The sequence below is a fragment of the Cydia strobilella genome, chromosome 9, assembly GCF_947568885.1.
Source record: "Cydia strobilella chromosome 9, ilCydStro3.1, whole genome shotgun sequence".
NCBI lineage: Eukaryota > Metazoa > Arthropoda > Insecta > Lepidoptera > Tortricidae > Cydia > Cydia strobilella.
Window position 1 is genome coordinate 7268410 of NC_086049.1, and position 20468 is coordinate 7288877.

Genomic DNA, 20468 nt, shown 5'->3' on the forward strand with positions numbered 1-20468 from the left:
CGGTGACATTTATATACCCCATTCTTGAGTGTTGAAAATATAGTATTTTTCGTACTATATTGTTTTTGTATAATATATAGTACAAGTGACTAAAATATAGTATGATACTATATATTATAGTATGGGTGGCAACCCTAACTGAGGTGAAAAATTATGTGTGCAACACGAGAGCAAAGTTATTTTACATCTCGTGTTTTTGAGTCCCTCCCTACGCTCAAAATTCTATAATTGAATCTTTCGCTTTCTCGGGACTCAAAATAAACACACAAGAAAAACCAACTTTCCTCTCTTGTTGCACAAATAACTATATCTATTATCCAATAAGACATCGGCATATTTCCTTTGCACTCAGTCTCATCTGACCACCCGATATCCCAAATAAATATCGGGTCGATAACTTCAGAAGCTCGGAAAAAATTTAATTGAGGATTAAATTTTTAATTATTAATATGATTAGAATCGGGGTGTCGGGCCAGATGTCCATATTAAGTTAGCTTAATCGTTTGTGGACAATTATCGGTCACTTTGTATACTGATTGGGTAAACGGCTTAAGCTATGCAGAAAAACATAAAGTTGCATATGTAATGGTAACCCAACCTTTTTTTTTCTTTGACGCGGTAAATGCATTTACGTATCTCGCCCCCGGGCTGGGGAAGCCCATTGGGAGGTGGTATGTGGGACTCGCTCCTCCCATAACTTCCTCTGCTGTAGTGTACCTAGCTATTAGAACTTTCCTGTTCGGTTTACTTATTGCAAAAAACACCAACGGTGCCAACCTTGAACTACTACAACATTTACAATCAAGTAATTAGCCAAACTAATTAACGAGACTAAATCCATTTCTTTAAAAACTGTTGCGTTTTTATCTATCGTACTCGTTCTGTATGTATGGAATTGAAAGAGATGTAAATGCCTCGAGGACGAATTTCTTTGTGCATGCGAAAAAATCTCCCATCGTATAAAGTAACTTAAGAACTTACTTTAAGAGCTATTACTGGGTCAAACTACTTAAATCTACAAATCTGAATGAAATGTACTTCACCTTGTTTAATCTTAACTCCAGTGACGCGTGAAAATAGACAAAAAATGTGATTAGACTCACTCGATTCCGTACCATCAGTCAGCATTTATATAGTTTATTTTCAAACAAATAACAATTTACTATTTAATCACTAAGGTCAAATAGAGCAAGTGCGCCCGCGTACAATCGTAAATAAAAGGTTAGAGGTCTTTCCACCGTGACCACCCCACTATTCCTTTTCTTACTTACTGGGAAAACTGCGGTTACTGTGGAAAGACTTACATGAACAGTGACGTAGTTATTATAGCTCGCGGGGTCGGCGCTGGTCTCCTGCAGCAGCGACATATAAGAGCGTGACTTGATAATTTGGCCATTGACTACAGGTAAGGGCGATATCTAATGTAGATACATCTTATAATAGTACTTACATGTACAGTGAGGTAGTTGTTGAACCCAGGGCCCGCCGGGTCGGCGCTGTCTCCCGCTGCAGCGACGAGCAGGAGCGGGACTTGGTGAGCTAACCATACCTCGACCTTGACAAGTAGGTAACATCTTAGTGTACTTACATGTACAGTGAGGTAGTTGTTGAACCCAGGGCCCGCCGGGTCGGCGCTGTCTCCCGCTGCAGCGACGAGCAGGAGCGGGACTTGGTGAGCTAACCATACCTCGACCTTGACAAGTAGGTAACATCTTAGTGTACTTACATGTACAGTGAGGTAGTTGTTGAACCCAGGGCCCGCCGGGTCGGCGCTGGTCTCCCGCTGCAGCGACGAGCAGGAGCGGGACTTGGTGAGCTGCGGCGAGGACTCCTGCAGCTCTTTCTGGAGCTCCTTCCGAGCCAGCCGGGGTGTTAGCGTGCTCTTCAGAATGTATTTACTATTCACTTTCTTCAGGTTAACTACTTTCCTGTAAAACGAATATGATATTTAATAAACGTAGGTAAGATTTACATATTTAAAGCCTGACAAGATTCTTTTTGGCCCTGAGATACCTACTGTCGCTACAAACTGCTAGTCAAATAAAATCTCATTAAAAATATTAGGTAGTATAAAAGTCTCGCAACGCAGTTCTTCTACTTCAAAAAAGTTTTGAGATGTAAAGGGTGTCCATCCATAGAACTCGATTTCCACCGACTTGCCTATTTTAAAACTGTATCAATATGAAATATCTTTGTATGTCTTTCCCATCACGGAACGATGGTGTTCCGGACCTTTAGGAGGCGTGCGACACGTGCGTTTTGACACTTTAGTGAAATGTAAGGGGTACACCGGGCGGATGCTGCCCTTTCCCGTGTCATGGGACGCACGCAGAGGCCCGCCTGGGTGTAAGGACTATTGAGAGTTGATGGGATCTAAAATGAACTAGGTTGGGTGAAAGCGATGGACTAAGTACTGAGCTATGGGATAAAAAACCGGACGCCTGCCTAATAAAACGGTATGCAATTTTATTTCCGGCAGACGGTGACTCGCCCTCACAAGATGGGCCCCCACAAAAAGCGACATCTAGGATAGCTCAAGGGCAACATCGGTGTGAGCAGTTCAGGGGTGTCGAGCCGAGACGAGAGGTGTGCGCCGCTTTTTACCCAGTGACTGTTAACAGCCACTGTGCCAAATCGCGTCTTATACATATTTCACTTCCACCACTGGAGCTTATATGTCTCACGGCTCCACTCTGGCCGGCCGGCAGAAGGTTCCGTCCCACCCACCTACCCTACCCTCCTTGCGGGTAACAGAACTGAACTCCCCAGGAGCACTCGGGTACGTGAGGTCGCTAATCCTCAACAGCTCGCCTCAAGCTGCCCTACGTTGAGATATCTTGATTATTACATATTTTAGTTGTTTTTTTTAAAGTAACATTTCGATAAAAGCTATATCTAAGTGTTAACTTTCCAAAACAAAAAGATAATTAAAACTTTATTTAAAATTGGGTGGATTTTGGGGCTACTTACTTTCTTCGCCAAATAGTGTTAACAAATGCAAACTCTACTAGAGCCGAGAAGATGAAACCGATGCAGCCGAGGAACCATATTTCACTGGCCTTGATGTAGGACACTTTTGGCAGCGTTTTGGCCTGGGACGAGGCTAACGTAATGAACGACAGCATCGTGCTGGTGCCTGGAAATTATATAACAAAACCATTTATTTCAGTTTCAGATTATAAGATAGATAAGACGTGTAAACAACAAAATAGAGACATAGGAGATAGGCCGGTGTCGATTTTGGATCAAAAATGAAAAATTTATAGATTTAGTCGTTGAAATTATACACGTTTCGTTACGTAATATCTAAATAACGAGTATTGGTTTCTATTAGCACGTCTTCTCATCTTGCCTTTTAATAATGAGGTCGCGAGCGTGCGTCACCGGTAATATATGAAGAGAAGGGGTAGTTTATAAAAATCATCAAAAAATTATGGTGGTAAATTATTCAAATCGATGTATAAGAATAGTTTCAGCAAATGTTGTAGATTGTTTAAGTATCAAAATTACGTTGAAAGTAAGCCGATTTTCAGAGAAATTGTCACTTGTTTTGAAGTAATTTCTGGATAAAATTGAATTCGTTTAACTTTCATTTCCTCGAACTCTAAGTCACATAACAAAAATGTAATCTGATAAAGGTCAAGCACAGAATATGTGTAATATAGATTTACCATTTTTAGCAGTCCAAACTTTACGAAATTTACAAATAAGAGTGACAAAATCAGTGCTTTACGCGCGTTTACCTAAACGTCCATCAGAAAAAAAATCATTACTAATTTAGTAAGTCTGTTTTCAAAAAATTGATCTGATAAAAGGCAAGATAAGAAGACGTGCTAATAGAAACCAGTACTTGTTATTTCAATTAGGTAACAAAAGGTGTACAATTTCACCGACTAAATCTATCAAATTTTACATTTCTGCAACTAAAATCGACATCGGCCTCATAACCGTTAGGAAAACTTGTAAAACAACTTAAACTTTGGTTTAAAATAAAAATATAAAGTTTGCATAAGTACATAAGTTTTGGATGTGTAGGGAAGTCAAAGTGTCAAAAGTGTGTGATGAGGGTGGAAGGTGAATGCATAATAGCTTAAGAGTAAAATTTAAAACGATGCTAGGTATAATTATTTGTCATTTTTCATCGGACCCTAATATTGTTTTTCATACAAAGTTTGTTATTTTAGTATTGTCAGGCGTGGCTCACTCCGCGATTTCGTCATGACGCTACAAGTACATGCGGCCCACAACAATTTTAATGTCTAGCCATAGCAGTTGCCGCGCACCGCTACGGACGCCTGCTCGCACTTGCGTCACCTAGCGGTCATATCTGTCGTAATAGACGCGTTTTGTTAGAGAGTGAACCTTCTGTACCAAGTATTATTATTCATTCTGTGGTATTGTCTCGTAATAGTTATTTTCTCAAACATGCTATGTAATATTGATATTACGTTCTTTATATTAGGCTGGGAAGTATCACGACTCCGGCGCGGCTAGACGAGGGGCCTGTAATGAAATTTCATACAAAGTTGCAGGCCTAGGCCGGGAAGTGGCTCTTTTTTAATTTCCACATCACATATATTTGTGACACAGCATCATGGCATTCAGCCAAAAAAAAACTATAACCAATATTTGCTTATGGTTCGGAATGACATTCTGCCCCTTAAAAAAAAACAATAAACGATAATTAATATATTTTGCAGTTTTATTTGTATCGAATTTACAAAAAATATATAAATAAAACATTATTAACAAATTCCAATAATATTGAATTGCAAATTTACCTACAAATACAGATTTAAAATATAGTTGGTCAAACCAGTTTGTCAGTAAATAAGAACAAAAAAACTATACTCATCCTTTTCTTTTGGGTGCTAGTACCAGTGTAAGACAAAGATAGTATGATTATCTCTGTCTATGTTTGAAATGAGACAGTCCTTTGACAAACTATATTTCATTTAAATATTAGCGGTAAAAATGTCTACTCAAACACGCGTTGGTGTTTTTTTAATCGTTTTGGAGGTAAAGTTGAACATTTTTCATTGTGTATCTGTAATTCTATTTTATTGGATTTATTGTGCGTTGTTTATTGTGTTATTTAATATGAGTTCCGACGAAAATATTAAATGAATACCTGTTAATTATACTCCATGTTTAAGGCAACGATGTATGTAAAGCATAATATCAACATAAAAAACGATGTAATCTTAGTTATGTGGCTAAAACTACAGTCAGAAGGATGCAAGGCGAAAAATCAAAGATACATAAATATACCTTTGAACATTTGTGTAATAAATTGATTAACTACATGTGTAAAATATACGACACGTGTGATAAAGATAGGTACAGGTGGTAGTTATATTCTGTGCCTAGTTTACTTTTAGTTTCTTTAGAATTAAAACTTTGATTTCGTGGAGATTTCTTTATTTATTTCATTGCATGTTTGAGAAAAGCACTATACATACATCGGCGTGAAAAGGGGTTGTCGGCCTCATAACTATCCGGCCTCACTACGTTCGGCCGTATATATGCATTCGGCCGGCAACCCCTTACTTCCCGGCCTCTGTAGTAATGTACTATTATTTATGATAGCTTACCTAATGTTATCCTAGGAGCCGATGCGTCAGCCTGCAACCAGAAGGTGACCCAAGACATGGCGACGATCATCATGGAGGGAATGAAATAGTCCATAAGGTAATAGCCCACCTCTCGACCCAGTTTAAACGTGAACTTCAGGGCACTGTAGTTTCCGGCTGAAAAACGAAGAGATTAAGTTAGGAACAAGTTAAAGTATCAGGAGTATTTATCATAAAAGCTGAGGGTGTCGTTCATATAGCCTGTACGATTGATGATTATTCTGCCTACTTATACCCATCGACACTATTTACCTAACGATAATTATCACTAGGATTTGACTTCATGGTTTAATTTTAGTATCATAGGTACTTGATGGAAGGGGGCAAAGAAATAGCTTTAGTACTTAGGTAATTGCTTTAAGAATTACTCACGTTAGAACGGTCCGGGTCCGGGCCAAGGCATCCGTCACTTCGTTGTCTATAGAAAGCATCGCGTGATCACCGATCACCCGTCATAGAAAATGAAGTGTCGGAATCCTGGGCCCGGACCCGGACCGTTCTAGCGTAAGTCATCCTTCAAAGGTGCTGGTGGAAGATTTTGATATCATTCAATAGAAGAATTTATATTTAATGGAAATAGAATAATTCGTTTTTTTTTATCAACTGTTTTGCTGGTTAAAGTTTAGGTATGTTAAACGTATAGATGTAGTGCATAATTATTTTCCATCGTATTTTCACGGAAATGTACGAACGTGTCTTGCTATTTCAGTCAGTCGTGGTACAAAAAGTACTGAGGTTGACTGAAGTAGCATGACAAATACGAACGTTTCCGAGAAAATACGATGGAAAACAATTATGCACTACCTATACATCTGTAACTAGTGATAGGGTTTTCTTACACATGATATTTTCAGGAAAGGCGGCCATTGCTATCATTTGACATTTTGCATCCCAGGTTTTGCCATAATAAAACGGAAAAACCTAGATCCTTGAGTACCTATATAGGTATATCAAAAACTCTTAGTATGACACGTTCCTGAGACGGTACTCGACTACTCTACATGGCATGTGTAGGCAGGTATCATCTAGGCGTAACAACACCCTGTAATGACGCCACAAACATAAATAAAGGACATTACATCTACCTCCCCCCAGCCGCATGTTTACAATATCGCCTCGAACGACTGATTCATTGGTCCAGTAGTCAATGAGCGAGTACTCCGTGAGATGCAGTTCAGACGAGAGGTGCACGGGGTTGTCTCTTTCCCACATGATGCGCAAACTTGATGCATTGTATTTCCCTGAACATATAACAGCAAGCAATAATGCAATGCACAAGTCACTACGCTGCTACGTACTACGTAGGTACAGGTAAAGTTACACAAATGTACACCTATATTTCATAAGAAAATGAAAAAGATGAAATGAAGAAGCGCTGGTGGCCTAGCGGTAAGAGCGTGCGACTTGCAATCCGGAGGTTGTGGGTTCAAACCCCGCCATTAGATATTTATCAGTCGCTTTTCGGTGAAGGAAAACATCGTGAGGACACCGGACTAATCCCAATAAGACCTAGTACACCCTCTAGGTTGGATTGGAAGGTCAGATGGCAGTCGCTTTCGTAAAAACTGGTGCCTAAGCCAATTCTTGGGATAAGTTGCCAAGCGAACCGCAGGCTCCCATGAGCCGTGGCAAAATGCCGGAACAACGCGAGGAAGATGATGACACCTATATAAGAAGATCAATCAAAAGTAGTCATTAAATACAAGTACATATTATAACATTAAAATTCCTTAGTAGTGTCTGGTTAAATTTTCCTTATTATGTAACAGGTACCTGGTACCTAGGTACCCACATATAATAGGTGAATACCTAGTATATTTTTTAAATACAACTGATAGGTAGGGCATAGGTAAATTGTTTTTTAGCTGTTACCTACTACTATAGTATATAGGTACCTACTGTATTGGGCCATACAAAAATGTTAAGTTTTGTAATTGATCTTTCCCGTATAATTTAAGGACATCGGATAAAGCATGAACTGGGTACTCGATACTCACAGCTTTCGAGATTCATCGAACAAGTTTGGTCGTCAAACGGGAACTTCTGCAGGTTCATCCAGCAATAGAGCACTGCTTGCATGCGTCGGCTGAACAGCACCTCCCCATCAGGTGCTATGGAGATCAGCACATCCTTGCTGTCCGTCCCCATGAGGCTGGACGACTGCTCATTGGACATGTACAGGTGGGGGACCCATATCCGCTGCCGTAAATCGTTTTCGCCGATGATTTTAGTGCGCTCAGGAGAGTAAAGAGCGTAGGCAAGCCGAGCATCGGTCCATCTTAGTTGCAGGAGGAAATGCAATTTGAAATTCTGAAAAAGATGTTTTGCTATAATAGGTAGTAATAGGAAGGTATATATGTGTTATGTAGTACCAAGGTAGTACCTAACCTACCTACAATTATGTAGGCAGCTAAGACGCACATGTCGCATATGCCTGGCTCGTGTTTCATGCGCTGGTGTCCCTGTCAGAATGGTACCGAATATCCTGTGGACTCAACTAGTCTGATAGTTATTTTCAAGTATTTTGTGGAAGTTGAATTTACTCAAGTGCACCAGTACAATAAAGTATAAAGTGCTTTAAGAAAGTATCGCCGCCTATGTCAATTAGCGGACGATTTTTTGGTTAAAGGTGAAGTTCGGGGGCTAACTATATGCGGTACGTTTGTTTCTGCCTTTACCTATTAACCAAAGTCACCTGGACTAGTGAAGTAGACAGCAGCACCATGTTATAGCCGAAACAGGAACCACGACAACAAGTAATGAACTCATGGTAATGGTTTGTTGACTCTGGTGCTACATAGCACATAATGCGCCTCCGCGGGCTGGATATAGTAGACGTATATTAGGAGCTGGCGTGCATATACACACCACATCGGTAGGCGTCACGTAGGTAAGCAGTAGCAAGTGGTCGTAACGGCATTAATGGGCTTACCGCGGCAGGAACTAACCCCCTTATTCATAAACGTCTACTAAAGTTAACAAGCCGCTAATAATCGTTTGTCCCTTTCCGACGTATTGGTATGATGGAAAGGGACAAACGATTATTAGCGGCTTGTCAACTTTAGTAGACGTTTATGAATAAGGGGGTATCTATAGGTACACTACTTGTAGGTAGACAGGAAACAATCGGAGGAACGGTTTAGCGCCACTTGCACCAACCCACTTACAGTCCCAAGTAGTTTGGGACTGTGGCGCTACATACCAAATCATGCGCTTCCGCGGGCTGGATGAAGTACACGTAGGCGCTGGCGTGCACGTACACCACGTCGGTAGGGGTCTGGTATGTGGGCAGCAGCAGGCGGTCGTACCGGCACTCGTGTGCTAGCCGCGACAGGAACTCTGACTGTGTGTAACTGTCGCCGTTTTCCAGCGATGGGCATTCCACCGGCGCCGGCACCGGGCTGCAATAACAAATATCAAGTTTTTATTAAGTAGTTTGGGCTGATAAAGCAAAATAGAGGCGTATATACACTATCGTCTTAAGCAGCGTTTAATGTGACATGCATCATCATTACCCTTAGAGGATATAACCTAATAGAGTAGCCATTAACAGGCGTTCCCCTCTGTCGAAAATAATCGGCCAATGGTCACATATATACACAATGTATGGACTGACGTTTATCTGACATGTCTATTTTTACGTTACGTACCCTTGTTGTACGTTGTTGACGTGCCCTTCCCCCGCAAAAATCGGCACTGTTTTGTACAGAAAATTACAGACAAGGCGTCTCCGTTTGGTTATATCCAGTGAACGATATCCTTTAAGTCTTTACCGCTTAGAACTGTGACTATGACTAAGGAAGACCCAGACCGCACATAAATGAGTACGATGAAGCACAAAAAGGTCGGTACTTAGGTCTAAGTTTCCAGTTACCCAATGGTAAGTCATTTATAAGAATTAGCACTAAAAGCAAGTCATATACATTATTCATTTTGTCTTCCTTTTTGGAAAATTATGAGGAAATACTCATTGCATACAGGTACCTAGCTACAGTTGGAAGATTTCATTATAGCTTAATTCACAATAATTATAGCTCTAGTAGGTAAATAAGATGTGCACACTCCAGAGCAAAGTGAAAAATATTTATGTTAGAAGACCTAAGTAGAAAAAAATTCACAGTTGAATTTTTTTAGGTTCCGTAGCTAAATTGGTAAAATCCTTAGTTAGTTCGATATGTCTGTCTGGCCATCTGTAAGTCACAGGTATTTTAAATACTCGGAAATTATGAAGTAAGTAGTAAAATTATAAATATAGGGTTATAAGTTATTTACACATAAAGTCAAATTCAATTGTAGGAGAAATCTACATACATGTACTGTAACTATATGTAGGTATGTAAAAACCGGCCAAGTGTGATTCGGACTCGCACCCCAAGGGTTCCATAATAACACTTTTTTTCCTTATCTAATAAAGTGAAATGTCCCACTGTCTCAATAGCTGCCACCGTCAATCTTATTTTCAAGCAATGGATTCGACAAATTATGGACTGGAATTATGCTGACTGACACTAAGACGTTTTTACCCTATACCGTTTATAGGTGAAAACCGGCCAGGTGCGAGGGTTCACCGAGGGCCCACCGAGGGTTCCGTACAAATTTATCACATAAGTATTTTTATTTATTTTTATTTTTTACAAATTTAGTTTTCAGATTTTTTCCCTGTATTTTTTGTAGTGTAAGACGATATTACTTGCCAAATTTCAGTTCTAGGTCAACGGGAAGTACCCTATCAATTTTGATTCTCTTGTCGAAATTTACGTTTTTTGCGGCATAAACGGCCGTATCTTTTTTTACGTTAACTTAGAAATTTGATATTTTCACAGCTTCTAGGGAAAGTAGACCTGCAATGAGTAGGTGTATGGTTTTGCTTTAAACTTGATACCTCCACGCGTTCCAGAGAAGGGTCTTGACAGACAGACGGACGGACGGACAACAAACTGATCCTGTAAGGGTTCCGTTTTTTTCCTTTTGGGGTACGGAACCGTAAAAAATAACATTGTGTTTGAATTAGTCGGTAAGTACAGGTATTCGGATTTACACATAAATCCCTGCGTGCATGTTTATCATACTTGGTGTTACTCATATTTATTTATCTAAGTACGGAGTATGCTTTATCACGAATGTACACGGTTGCAGAGATTTGACTAACAAATACATATGTACTTAGCATTTATAATGTTACAGTAAGGTTTGCAAGAACACGTTTTTCGCGCCTTAAACTTTATTATAATCATTTTAGTGTATCGCAATATTGCATTTAAAAAGGGTAACGTTAACAGAGTTAGACCAAGAAAAGCAGGTGTTATTTTGAACGACAAACTTCTGTGAAATTATGACGTATAAATAACACTGGCACTGCGTGTGCTGTCAAAATCTCTGCAGACTTTCTCATACTTTTTCCATGTAAGTTTAATTTACAGGTGTACCGAAAACCAGACTATTAGATATGGGTTCAGGTTATGGGCCCATAATTTTTCCTAACAATTTATTATCACAATTAATTGCCATAGTTCTCAAATCGTGAGTGTTCCAGTCTGTCCCAATAGTTGCTAACTTCAAACATAATTCAAAGCCATAGAGATGACAACGCGGCCTGTCAACTATTGGGATTAGGTACCTACGAGTATATACTTACTTTACTCTTTGGACTAGGATGTTTCCCTTAAGAGGATAGTGGACGACCGCTTCTCGATACAAACGGAGTCTTTTTTCTCCCTGGATATTGACATTATGGAAAATATTTTTACACAATTTATTAAATATTAAATTAAAAATGCTTTTATTTCGGACACTATTAAGTATATCCACAGTAAACTTAATATTAGGTACATTACAAAACAAATTCAATATAATAAGGTAAAACAAAATAAATTAAATATAGCTGATTTTTACAAGAGTAATGAGCGAAGAGCGAAAAACTAATTCCGCACAAATTTTTAAAAGCTCCTACTTATAATAAAATAATGAAAAAAAAAAAAACAAGCGGGCTAACGAGATAACTGTGAATAAAATATATCAAATTGCGTAAAATAGCTATTTATGCAACAAGTGCGGAAAGTGTATGATTTCCGACGAGTGGAATTTTATTCACGAGCGAGCAAAACGAGCGAGTGTATAAAGGAATACGAGTCGGAAATCATCTTTACGCACGTATATCATACAATGTTTTACTATGCATTGTGCGAGTAAATAAAAAAAACATATAATGGCAAATAAGTTTAATTATTAAAAAAATTGAAAACAAATAGCACTAGTGTGGAAAAGTGCTCTTTTCCGCACTAGTGCGAGAAAGTAGCAACATACATATCGCAGTACATACTGTAAAAAAAAAATTGAAAACAAACAGCACTAGTGCGGAAAAGTAGTACTTTCCGCATGATATATGGTTCCCTAGGAAACGCACTTTTCGAGCACATGCATTGTAAATATTTTTTTACAATGTTAATATCTGGAGAGGAAAATGGGGACTATGTTTGTATGGAGAATGCGGTCGTCCCTTTTCATCCTAAAGTAAGGCCCTCTGAGCTATGTTATTTGCTGATAGGTAGGTATCGGTGCCTGGCTAATATATCAATTCGTGGTGAACAAGGTCGCAGTGGGAGCCGCTGACGACAAAAATGCTAATATTTACTTTGGCTGATAACATTATGAACCAATTCGCTAAGATTTGCTTTAAGATTAAGCCTAAGCCGCCCGCTACGTACACATTAGAGAGGTAAGGTAAAAGTGTGCTGTACTTACACCATTGTACAAATTTACGTTCCCTGCTTTAACAAGCTTTTAATTTTTAGTTGTATTAGTAAAGGTTTCTATTGCGAGACATTTGAAGACCAACTTGACTGATTTAGCTGTTGGTTGAAATCTGATAATTTAAACGCATTACCTATAGTGAAGACAACATAAAGGATATATGCCCTTGTTATAACTACAACACATTTTTTTTAAATATTCCGTTCAATTGACTGACCGTACGATGATTGTACCTATATGAAATTCTTAAGGCGACCCAAATACCTACTTACCTACTAAAAAAACCCGGCCAAGTGCGAGTCGGACTCGCCCACCAAGGGTTCCGTACAAATTTAATTTTTATTTGTTATAGCGGCAACAGAAATACATCATCTGCAGTGAAAATTTCAACTGTCTAGCTATCACCGTTCATGAGATACAGCCTGGTGACAGACAGACGGCCAGTGAAGTCTTAGTTTTACCCTTTGAGTACGGAACCCTAAAAAGCACCTTATTCATTATACCTAAGAACCTTTTCTGTATACGGACACAGTCTAGCTAAGGGATCCTTATTACCGTTCAAAGTAGTGACGTGACGTGACGTGACGTGTAGGTATATCATTATAGTAAGCCATTTCAAATAAATAAGTAATATGATTGAGAGAGATTCAAAGCCAATATAATAAAATTGTGGTACTTACTTAGTTGCGTCATTATAATAACTATCCTGTAATTATTTAATGTCTACGTTGTAGGTATTATGTATTCAAGAAAACTGACGCATAATTTTATTTGCATTATGAACCACTAATACATATGACTAATTAATGTTATGTAAGCAACAATATTTGGCTACTTTCTTGATCTCTTAAAATACCCCAGACCTGAAATTAAATGAAACCCAGATGTATTAAATTCGGATTAATAAACCTTTCTTACAAATTCCCATCACTTAACGAACGCAAAGCAAAGAAAAGATAATAAGGCTCGTGCTGAAAGTTTTAAGTTCAATTTAAAGAACACAATTGTTTGCGGTCGAGTCGGCAAATACCACCAGTCCACCACAAAGAGGTTTTAATTTTTATCATATCTGGGTAGTAGAGGATTAAACAGTAAACATGCATAATATATTAGAAATAGTGTTTGGATTGGGATTGCTAAACCAGGGTTTATGCAAGGTTATCTTGTTTAGCTCCAGCTACTCGCAGTGGAGCTAGATGGACAATTGATGGAGGTAGGTAACGTTAGTAAGTGTCTCGGAGAAACAACCAAATTAACTGGGAACTTCTTGTTACCTCGGTAATAAAAATAATTCAGTATGTAAAAACTGTCCGTAGCTATATATATTGACACTACTGATAAAATAAACTTCTGTAGCAGCGGTAATGGGGGTTTAAATGGTTATCATAATAAGCTGTAAATGACAAATGGTTTCAAATAAACAAGTACGAAATAAAAGTACCACGTTGTTACAGATAATTGCCAAAATAATTACAGGTTTGTGTAAACAATTCAGAAAACGTAATGTGTCACGCTCACGCTGTCACTGCTTTTGTTGGTCAGAGGTAGGTAGCTAGGTAAGTTTCAGTAACTAATTACCTACCATCTCCCTAGACCTCCAATAGATAATTTTATAGTTTGTTAAAGGGCTGTCTCATTTCAAACATAGACAGAGAGAATCATACTATTTTTGTCGTACACTTAGCAGTAGTACTAGCACCCAAAAGCAAAGGATGAGTATAGTTTTTTCCCCTCACTAGCTCGGAAAGCCGTCTTTCATCCTTTGAAACAAACGGGTAAAAAAAACTCATTTTATCCACTAGTGGGGAAAGTAATTTGACCTTGGAGCGTGTTTACTTCTCGTGTGTTGAAACACTCGCGGGTAAAATACTACTTTGCACCCTTGTATAACAAATAACTATTTCCCCTCACTAGCTCGGAAAGCCGTCTTTTATCCTTTAAAACAAGCGGGGAAAAACGCATTTTATCCACTAGTGGGAAAAGTAATTTGACCTTGGATATAGCGTGTTTAAGTAGCTTTTGACAGATAACAAAACGTAAGACGCTCATAATAATGGTTCGTTCGATATTAATTATTAATGTAAATAAATGATTTGAGAATTTAATAAAAAATACCAAATTTAGCTTTATTTAATGATTTTAAGTAATAAACCTTAAAATTCCATAAAAAACATTTGTTTTTTTTTAATGATGTTGAATGTAATTCTGAACGCACAAGTTGAGTCGATGCAATTTCAAAACGCATCGTCAGAAATGTCAACATTGTAAACAAAAAAATTCTCATCGACTCCGACCCGTAAAAATACATAACTTCCAGAGTTTTCTGTTATAATATCGTAAAAAAATGAGTGATTCAAGTGATGAAGATGATCTAACGCCTGTGGATGTTGCGTTTTCCTCGCTTTAGTGAGGGGAAAAGTTTTGTGTTACACACAGGTGCAAATGTATTTTACTTCTCGTACTCACTACGCTCAGGATTCTATTTTAGAACTATAGAATCCTTTCGCTTACTCGTGTTTCAATTCCACACTCGCCGGTAAAATACAACTTTGCACCCTTGTATAACTATTTCCCCTCACTAGCTCGGAAAGTTGTCGTTTATCCTTCAATACAAGCGGGGAAAAACGCGTTTTATCCACTAGTGGGGAAAGTAATTTGACCTTGGATGGAGCGTGTTTAAGTAGCTTGACAGATAACAAAACGTAAAACAATCATGATAATGGTTCGTTCGATATTAATTATCATTAAATAAATGGTTTGAGAATCTAATAAAAAATACCAAATTTAGCTTTATTTAATGATTTTAAGTCATAAACCTTAAAATTCCATAAGAAACGTTAGTTTTTTTATAATGATGTTAAATATAATTCTGAACGCACAAGTTGAGTCGATGCAATTTCAAAACGCATCGATTGACATTAAATTTCATCAGAAATGTCAACATTGTCAACAAATTTTTACTTAAAACCTTTTCTCACCGACTCGCGTAAAAATACACAACTTCCAGAGTTTTCTGTTATAATATCGTAACGAAATGAGTGATTCCAGTGATGAAGATGATCTAACGCCTGTGGATGTTGCACTTTCCTCGCTATAGTGAGGTGAAAAGTTTTGTGTTACACTCGGGCGCAAATGTATTTTACCTCTCGTGTGTTGAAACACTCGCTACGCTCAGGATTCTATTTTAGAACCACTCGCTTCGCTCGTGGTTCACCTATAGAATCCTTTCGCTTGCTCGTGTTTCAATTCTACACTCGCGGGTAAAATACAACTTTGCACCCTTGTATAACAAATAACTATTATGCAACAAGTGCGGAAAGTGTATGAATTCCGACGAGTGGAATTTTATTCCAGAGCGAGCAAAGCGAGCGAGTGTATAAAGGAATACGAGTCGGAAATCATCTTTACGCACGTGTATCATACAATGTTTTACTATGAATTGTGCGAGTAAATAAAAAAACATATCATGGCAAATAAGTTTAATTATTAAAAGGAGTGTTTTAAATCGACACGAGTTGCAAATTACCTATTCGCACGTACGTTTTACAGTACATATGGCCCTTTAAACTTTCGACATATGCACGAAAAGTGCTCTTTTCCGCACTAGTGCGAGAAAGTATATGTACTGTAAAAAAAAAAATTAAAACAAAAAGCACTAGTGCGGAAAAGTAGTACTTTCCGCATGATATGGCTCCGTAGGAAACGCACTTTTCGAGCACATGCATTGTAAATACTTTGATTAAAGTTCTGACTGAAAAGGAACGGTGGACTCAACGTTGGTGCCTAACTAGTCTAACTACCTCCGTCATCATTGTTTGACAGAGATAGCTAGGTTATCTTTCCGCTCCTATAAACCATGGTTATCATAAATATTGGTGCTGTCGGCAGTGTCGGCACGATTAATCACCTACGCAGCCTCCGCTCTTCGGAACACCTTGACACGATTCAATATCGTAGAGCCACATATTGAACATGTGTTTAGTCCTAAAGATTTTGCATATCGATTCTGAGATCGGTTTGTTATATGCAATGACAAAGTCTGTCATGCCAAAATTGTCCTATAAATAAATTCGAGAGTTGTGCGCACCGAGTATTCTAGTAGGTAAGTATTAACTTTTTGTAACTCAGTGGCAAAAGGTCATACTCGATATTCACAATTGGTCAGGTACAGTTAGAGTTAAATTTAGCCAGGAATATCACAACTCAAATCAAGTTTACTTATCGCTAATAAGCGATAATATGGATGATCCACACCGCAACGGCAGTCACGCACGACTACCAGCAGACAAACTCATTAACAGTTTCTATTATAAATAAGTTTCAGGACATGTCTATTGAGTAATTATCGGTAACTAAACAGAGTTCTAATTCAGTATCCACGATAATCGTGAGATTCTTACAAGAACTCTGATACGATACATATAACATATAATTAAGTATGCGGCTGAAATAAATAGGTACCTAAACCTAAATCGACGACTCCTCATAGGTTCCATAAAACCTTCACCACAAGGCAAAGTAAGGCAAATCAAGGCAGAAGCCAAACAAAAATATTCTAGTCGGTTGCGTCTCGTAAATAAACAAACCTCAATTTTTAAAATCGCTTAAAAAAGTTTTGAATATCGGTCCTGCAATACGTCAACACAGTTACCTAACATTAAACAAAACAAGAGACCGGTGTGCAGCGACAATTTCGCATATTTTATTTATTTACCTCCTCTGCAAGGTCTTAAGGATGCATGGTGAGGAAATCGGTTTGGAAATGAAGTGTTAAGTTACACCTAGTTAAACATTCATTTTATGTAAATCATGTATATCCAGGGAAACGACTGTGATAATTGAAGGTTGACGAACATAAATGGACTTTATTAAAAAAACATAAAGTGCGAGATATTTAGATTAAAATTTGATCTACGTTATGTTTACAGGTCGATAAGACGGGCGTTCTTTCTCTTCATATTTCGAGTGCACCGTATGAGCTAGCCAGTATAATGAGGTCCACGTGACACAGTTATATAACAACATGCACTTACCCATTTTATTAACGACAACAACAACAACAGTGACATCGCCCGTTTCCTACTGCTGCAACTGCTGCAAGTCGCAATCAGAATGAAATCTCGTGGGCGATGACGAGGCAACTACATATTTGTTATTAGAGTGACAGATTTCAACTAAACCCTTATCTCTGGGGGTTGTGATAAATTGTTAGGTGTGTATAGTGCTAAGTCTGGTCTCAAATTTGGGTCACCGCGTGAAAAGTAGATAGACACAACGGAATACCATCTTTCCTATATTTGGAGCAGTCCTACTGGGGTCCAGTCCAGTTATACTGGTAGTATAATGAGTTTGTAGTTAAGACATGGACGTTTTGTGAATTACGTAGCTTGGCATAGTGCGCGCACCTATCTGCATCAGAATGGCTGCCACGACCGCCTGTCAATATTGCCACAATATTGTCTTCCGATCGACAAGCCTAATGATGCAGTTACTTCATAGTCATCACAACAATATCGTATAACCGTCGTGTTGAATATTCATACTTACTAATACGTAGTTATTTTTCCGTCCTCGTGGTAATTGCGAATTTTTGTTTCTAGGATTTAGCCTTTAATGGGCTTTTAAAATGACTTGGCAAAACATTCATAAACCATTGTAATATTTTTTTGGTTAAGATATTGCAAAGCAAACTATATAGATAAGGGTAGGTAATAGGTATACACCGGATGACTTCAAATAGATAGTAAGTACACATTACATTATTTAAAACAAGTGTGTTTAATTATGCCCCAAGTAATAATTTCCTCAAAACGCAATTGGGTATGTTTTGGAAGGCGACTACGTAGGTTTAAAAAATACGTCTAATTAACTGAGCAAGATTAATGTCACTACCAAAGTGGCATTGAACGAGTTTTCTCGCTTCCTGCACATTTAAGTATCTACTCTGCCGATTTTATGGTAATCTTTCGAAAAATTTAATTTTAATCGACTTCATTAACAACTGATTTTATGTGGATTTTATTGTCAATCTCAATGTCAATTCTTCTTCTTCAGGCCTTATCCCATTTTTATTTGGGGTCGGCTCTCCTAATCAATTTTCTCCAGTTGTATCTGTTCCGGGTCGTCGTTGGGTGTATATTCTTATTCTCTAGGTCTCTCTGAACTACGGACATCCATGTAAGTCGGCGTCGTCCACTCTTCTTCGGCTTTTTCACACACTAGCATCTTCCTAGTCATGTGGTCCTCCGGCCTTCTCATGACATGACCATACCATCGGAGTCGTGTTTCCGTTAGCTTGTCCTGTATGGGTATTTTGAACGAGCCTCTGATGTAACGGTTTGGCACTGTCCATGAGTGTCACTCCATCAGACCACTTTATGCACCTGCATATTTTTTTAAATGTATTATTTAGAACATAAAGAGCAATTTTATAGAACCTCACAGATAGGTACACTTCCCTGACCTATATACTACATATATTAATTAATAAGGAAAATGTTTATTAACAGATTTTGTTTTCATGCAATATAAATTAGGACCTTTAGTGGCCGCGTCATTACGAACGAATGGAATAGACTCTCCGTCAGTTCAACCACTTGTGTTGGTAGTACATCTACATATACAGCGGCGGGCTCGTTCTGAGACTTCTGAGTCATAAATCACATAATAGGTAGATACATAAAATGTACAAATGGCAGAATATTTATTCCCTACCAGTCAACCAAAGGGCTAAACATAGACGGTAAATATGGTGCTAAGCTAAGGAATAATCGTGAAATATCTATTTAGAATTATTTCGGGCATATTGCCAATGTTTTTATACTTGCCAACTATGGACGAAATATACACGAAAAGCTTACAGCATCCTTAGAGTACAGTACAATGACGCCTTGCGAATTCTGACCAAACAACCACGGTTCTGCAGTGCGTCAGCGATGTTTGTTGAAGCCAGGGTACCTGACTTCTTTGCCATTATTAGAAACCGAATAGCGTCGTTCAGGAACAGGGTACGCATTTCTAATAATAGGCTTATTGTGACAGTAAATGAAAACATTTACCAAAATGCGTTTTTCCTGCATTGGTTGTCCGCGCATCAGCAACCGAACCGTAAGTAGTTTAATTATTTAGTTTTTAGTGAGTTTTTATTTTATTTTATTTTTATTCTATTTTATTTTTACCGTATTTCTTTTTATGTTTTATTGTATTGTGTGTAATGGGTCTATTGCCTGAATAAAGAATCATTCATTCATTCATTAGAACATTAGTTACCATATAAATGATATTGATATTTGAAAGCACGATACAAAAGCGTTTGGCATTATAGCTAGTCACATAATTATATTACACGCTTAAAAGCAGAGAAAACGGGTGACTATACGGACATTTCAATATAAAGAGTCCTATTTTCATTACTCTTGCATGTACAAACAGCAACACTCTTAACTGTCCATCGGTGGACCGTGGACCTCACGCGTTTTGTAATAAGGTTTGCCGATGTACAGTTAACAGTGTGGGCGATGGTATACTACTTACATAGGCATTAACAATTTATATATTATTATTTTATGGTTGCTAATAAGCAGGTGATGGTAAAATTATACCATATAATGACGCTGTAGAGCTAAAGAGACTAGAAGCTAGTTTGATAGTGATAAACTTCACAATGAAAGACTGCTGCCAAATCTAGTTTGAGTTCATTTGAACCATGGCTAAAACTTTTCAACCATATAATATGTAAAGGAAGGAGCAGTGGGCAACAAAAACGTGTATTTTATTCTCCTTACAACTGTCAAATTGTTTGATTCAGTATTTGTGTCGCTTAACTTCATACTCGGGTAAATCCATTCGACCCTCTCAGCACATACCAAAATCGCATAATCTGACAGTTCTGACACATGGATTTACCCGAGTTTGAAGTTAAGCGACTCGTCATTTGTCTATTGATTCTACATCATTGTAGAATTCCCTACATAACAAATAACAATGAAACTTTCAGGCCAATTCGAGTTTTAGTTATTCGATCTGTATCCGATATGATACTGATCCGTCAGTTTCAAAAGTGACATTTATTCAACCAAAAACGTC

General features: G+C 38.1%; 1 protein-coding gene across 2 annotated transcripts in view; it reads right to left on the reverse strand.

Annotated features, from left to right (window-relative positions):
* The window catches only part of LOC134744179 (pH-sensitive chloride channel 2-like), a 31164-nt gene that overhangs the window by 2112 nt on the left and 8584 nt on the right, over window positions 1–20468 (reverse strand). The window contains exons 2-7 of one of the 2 annotated variants that reach the window (XM_063677895.1): window positions 8836–9034; window positions 7631–7943; window positions 6713–6874; window positions 5595–5750; window positions 2971–3136; window positions 1727–1928 (exon numbers count right to left, since the gene is read on the reverse strand). In XM_063677895.1, coding sequence (XP_063533965.1) covers window positions 1727–1928; window positions 2971–3136; window positions 5595–5750; window positions 6713–6874; window positions 7631–7943; window positions 8836–9034 — 1198 coding nt within the window. The remainder of the gene's footprint in view (window positions 1–1726; window positions 1929–2970; window positions 3137–5594; window positions 5751–6712; window positions 6875–7630; window positions 7944–8835; window positions 9035–20468) is intronic. The other variant, XM_063677896.1, reaches the window with a different exon arrangement.